This window comes from Puccinia triticina, chromosome 9A (genome assembly GCF_026914185.1).
Source record: "Puccinia triticina chromosome 9A, complete sequence".
NCBI lineage: Eukaryota > Fungi > Basidiomycota > Pucciniomycetes > Pucciniales > Pucciniaceae > Puccinia > Puccinia triticina.
Genome location: NC_070566.1, coordinates 3,349,361 through 3,354,233, shown reverse-complemented (window position 1 = coordinate 3,354,233; position 4,873 = coordinate 3,349,361). Strand labels below are relative to the sequence as shown.

The 4,873-nt window shown below is 50.2% G+C and overlaps 1 protein-coding gene across 1 annotated transcript; it reads right to left on the bottom strand.

The window, feature by feature from the left end:
- Positions 1-3,133: 3,133 nt before the first annotated feature.
- PtA15_9A334 (uncharacterized protein) lies at positions 3,134-3,368 on the bottom strand (the record flags this gene model as incomplete). Its single annotated transcript, XM_053172531.1, has 2 exons — positions 3,134-3,137; positions 3,199-3,368. 2 exons carry the CDS (start codon positions 3,366-3,368, stop codon positions 3,134-3,136), a joined length of 174 nt encoding a protein of 57 aa, XP_053023762.1.
- Between the last annotated feature and the right edge of the window lie 1,505 nt (positions 3,369-4,873).

Here is a 4,873-nt window from a genome sequence, read left to right as displayed (position 1 = left end):
GACAGCTCATGCAGTCTACTGTCACCTCATGCATGCGTTAGAATGTTCTGTTGTATGTTCTGACACCATTCATGCGCCCCTGAGGGGTTATGACATCATTTGTATCTACTCCCACCAGCTAAAATCCCTCACCCTGTTGTCTAGATTAGCTGAAACCGTAACCCACAAGCCCCTTTGGGGCTCCCCTTTTGTCTATAAAAGGAGCTCTCTCCACCCCCAGTGGCCTGCTCCCCAGTTTCTCACCAAGAACTCACAAGTCACCCAACACTCATCCACACTCAAATCCTAAAACCCTTATAACCATAAATCATCCCTTATAACAACAATTCAACCCTTATAACAAAGTAATTAAAACACTTACACGTTGCCATTCAAACAGATTTCATCTGGAACAGACCAGACCTATCACTTAATAAAACTTGCCAAGCTGAGCTTGGTGGGTCTTGTTGACTGATAACAGAAGGGCAGAGCTTGCAACTCCATCATACCCTTCACCATTCAGCAAAAGGGTTTCATTACCACTTTTGAGTCTTACAACGCACAGGGACTGAACCTCACCAATCAGTGGTAAGGTGGTTACAGGAACCCATGACGCCTGATGTATTAACAGAGCTGGGGTTACTGAGGGGCAATGGAGCAAGGTGGCTGGTGGCTGTGGGCTTCTAGAGTCGCACGACCACATGACTGTGGCGCGGCCTAGGGCGCAGCCTGTCCCCTGTCCACCCTGACGTTCGGCCGAACGTCAGGGTGGACATGTGACACGGCCAGGCACTCACGGGTCACATGGTGCGAGGCAAGAACCACTCAAATCAGGCCCTTCTTTCCCCCAGTCGCCAGCCTGTATGAAGAGCGAGAAAGCCTGCAGCAGCTGAGATGTGGACGTCTGTTTTGAAGGTACAAGGTCACCCAAACCAATGAATCCTTTGGACGCATCCATGTAGGACATGGACTGCGTTGGTGCAGCTCAAGGCGGCCCCCATACAACAAGCTGCACATGAGGGTTGAGATTTGGCCCAAACGGGCTTGGTCAATCACATTGCACTTGGCATAGCGCAGGATGCTGAACCAGGGGCCACCGGAATAGGCGCTGTTGAACTGCATGGCGCAGCAGGTAATCTATAGCGGATGACTGCCTTGTGGACATGCCTCCGGATCGATGGCATGGAGTGTCACTCTACTTGACAGTGGTTAAGGGCTGCCCCTTCTGAAAAAGCAATCTCAGGTATCTCTGAGAGGATAGCCCTATATGTGGCTGTGGACTGTCATCACCACAAGATGCGGCCTAGCTCATAGGTTGTCCACCCTGACGTTTGGCCGAACGTCAGGGTGGACATATATTGCTGCGGCTCACCCTGCATCAGGGGTTGTCCACCCTGACGTTCGGCCAAACGTCAGGGTGGACAATGCACGGGCTAACAGCCAACATCAACCTGATTCAAGCACTTGGTGGGTGCACCATCTGAAGGTTCTTGGGGTCTGCACAACATCTGCCCGAGTAAGGCTGGTGCGCTGTGACTTGGTGCATGGGTTGTAGGATACAGATCAGACACGCCATAATTTCACAAAGTAACACGACCAGTGGCAACAGTTTCATCATGTCAGAAAAATGTTTAACAGTTTCATCCACATCCAAAATAAAGTGAGACCGTGTCGCCTCCTTATTAATTCCTCGAAGCTTCAAGTGTCTACGTGCATTGACCCCCCCGATCCCAGATCTGCGCCAGATGGGTGTCCACCGAGTCCGGCAGTGGCCACAGGGTTGGTGGTTGAAGTTTGACCGGATGAGCTTGGTCCAGCGGTTCCGCCTTGGCGCAAGCAGAGGGATTCCAAATTCTTGGCAATGACGTCAAGGCCTATTGGTTCAACCTTTGACAGCGCATCCTGCTTGTATTTGGTGAGTTGTGTCCAGTAGGCGCGACTATAGCAATCTAGCGGCAAACCCCGCGGCACTCCCACAATTCCCTTCGTCCTTTTAAAGCCGCGTTTGGAGCGAGGATACAACTTGGCATGCGCTGCAATAGTTTGGCGGTGCTGCGCCTGAGCCTGGACCATATTGTCAATCGAGTGGAGGATGGTCGTAAGGTGATTGCTCCGCCAATCAGGGACCAGGGTAATGGGCAGGTTGGTTGGACCGCCGTCCTCAATGTCCAAGCCGCACTCCTTCTGCTCCACAATGTGCGCAAGGGCAATGTTGTCCTTGAAGATTTTATCAACCATTGAGCATCTGTTGGCCTTGATCTGATGAAAAATTCCGAAACCAGTCAGTGTCTGAATCACAACCGTTTCACCAAGACAGCAGGTTGGTGCATGAGATGTGTTACTCACTTTTAGACGCCAGCGTTGGTATTGCCCTCTCGCCGCTTTCTCACTCTTCATCTTGTCGTATTGCTCCACAGGCATGTCTGCAAATTCTCAAATTTCTTGTGATTTCGTCTGAAGCCATTGTTGGATGATGGCAGGCGCCTCACAGGCCTGATCATCACTGACCGGTGTCGTTCGGCGGATCCACTCAACCGCTTTGATTGCGAGCAAGTCAATCACGGCTGAATTCCACCCAGAGCCCTCACCTGGACCCTTCTCCCACTGGAAGGTCATTCTTGATATCCCTGCCAACACTAGGGCCCTTTCGACTTTGGATTTTGTTTGAATGCTGATGGGCTTGCATCCTTTTGCAGTATTCTTGACAACAGCTGAGGTAAAAGGTGGTAAAACAGTGTTTTGACGTATTTCTTTTTCGGCGATCCCAACGTAGTGGTCAATCTCTGCAGAGGTCTTGCCGGATAGAGCTTCACAGACTCGGTTGAGTTGGGCAAGGATCACTTGGCGTCTCTTTTTGACCCAATATTGGTCGGCTAGCTCTTGGGTGGTTGGAGTTGTGGGATATTTGTGAGGCTTGTCCGGATATCCAAGGAAGAACTTGACAAAACCCTGAATACTTCTTGAATACATGTTGCAGTGCTCCCTCAGCGCTCCCTTCTCCGCGATTCCCCTTGCCCAACGACCCGATCGGCGTTGCCCCTTGTTCTCTTCCGCCTGCTTCCGGGCGTTCCTGGCATTGTCGACTGCGAATCTTGGGTCCAATTGTGATTTTTCAACAAGCTCCAATGGGGCTTGTTGGGCCTGCGGTTGACCATTACCTGCAAATGCGGAAGATGTCCATCAGCTGACACAAGCTTAATGCTCAGGGGCGAAATGCACTTGCCGTCAGCGTTGGTTTGCATAGCCGCTTGAGCGCCGGCACTGGCTTCCCCTGCTTGAAACTGAGGGACCAGACGATCCACTAGAGCCGAAATCCATTGTTTGTCGCAAGCGGATGGCGCGGCACCACTGCCTGCCTCCTCAGGTGGAGCATCATTTGTGTTACTCATGAAGCTTCTCAGGGCAGAGGTTGGAAGATTCAACTGATTGTTGTTCAAGGGAGAAGAAGAACACTGATGAGCGGCCCAGGATGAACTGAATGGTGAAAGGGGGTGCAGGCGTATGAAATCAAAAAATCGCAGGGGCAAGCGGAGTTCACAAAAGAGGATGAACTATGTGGCAACCGAGGCATATAAGTGGAATGTCTGGCAAATTTCAAGATAACAACTTAGTTGTAGCAGACATCATACACAGTAATAATGGAATTTCCTCTTTGTTTGAGATCAGATAGTACAAGTATGAACGAAAGTTTCTTGCGGGAGAATCGGGACTCTCTAGGCCAGACTCTCCCCGAATTGTCCAAAGACTCCAAGCAGACATGCCTTTTCCCTTTGATGCTTCCCTAGGAAGAATCTTCAACCAGGCTTTCCCACCCCTGATGAACACACACAGGCACAAAGCATAGGAATTAATCCCAATCAGATGCTGTACACCAACCAAACAGACACCATTCATGCAAAATCACTCACCGAAGTGCCCAATCCAACCGCACATATTGATTTGGCCAAAACACCAAATGTTCCAGCCGGGTTCCGTGTAATAGCCGCATGCCCAATTATCCTGTTGCTGTTAATGACAACAGAAGCCTCGTGATTGGCCAGTACAACCCAGCAATTGAGATCAGGATATTTGCCATACGGGTCTTTGCTCCGCAATATCTCTTTGAAAGGCTTCACAACCACCCAACATTGACGAGGTGTTTGGTCAGATTTGAATAATTTCTCAATCTGACCAAATCATTGATCCTTGCCCAAATGGAATTCCAACATTCCGTTTCCTTCGTGATGCTCCACAGCGCAGAAGGTCTTCCGGTTGATTTGAATACTTCAAACAACGACCACTGTGGGATTCAAGTTCAACGTGGCTTCATTCTCCTCCACCCTGGCTCGTGTCCCTTCTTTCCCAGCGACTGCCCGTCTCCACTTTTGTAACAGAATCTGATTGAGGGTTGCTATATCTTGTTCATCTTTGTCCACCCCCGTCTCTTCCAAGGAGTCCAGCCCCTTTGTTTTGTTCAGAACTAATCCAAAATTTGAATTGATATGCCACTTGCGCATCAGCGTCTTGGGTATATTGTCTGTGGCCAAACACGGCATCCAGTATGAGTCAGCGCAAATTCTAAGTCTGGACAGCCGTGAATGAAAGGGAGCACAAACCAGGGTGGTGGTTTGTGGGTAGTCTCTGCAACATTCCATTCACCCGTTCTTGAGCCCACGCTGCTGTTGACCGGGGAGGGCCAAACCTGCGGATGACCTGAGAGAAGTGCTGAGTGAGATGCAAGTTTGGCTTGCTCGGTTCGGCGGGCCAGCCCCGGTGGAGGCAATGTCGGTAGCTCAAAATCAAACCGTCCAGTTCTGCTAAATCTCCGGCTCTTATACTTGGAAGAGTGAGGAAATGGGCAATTTGAGACATCGTGGAGGTGGATTCTAACAGCGCCATGACTCTGTTTTTGCTT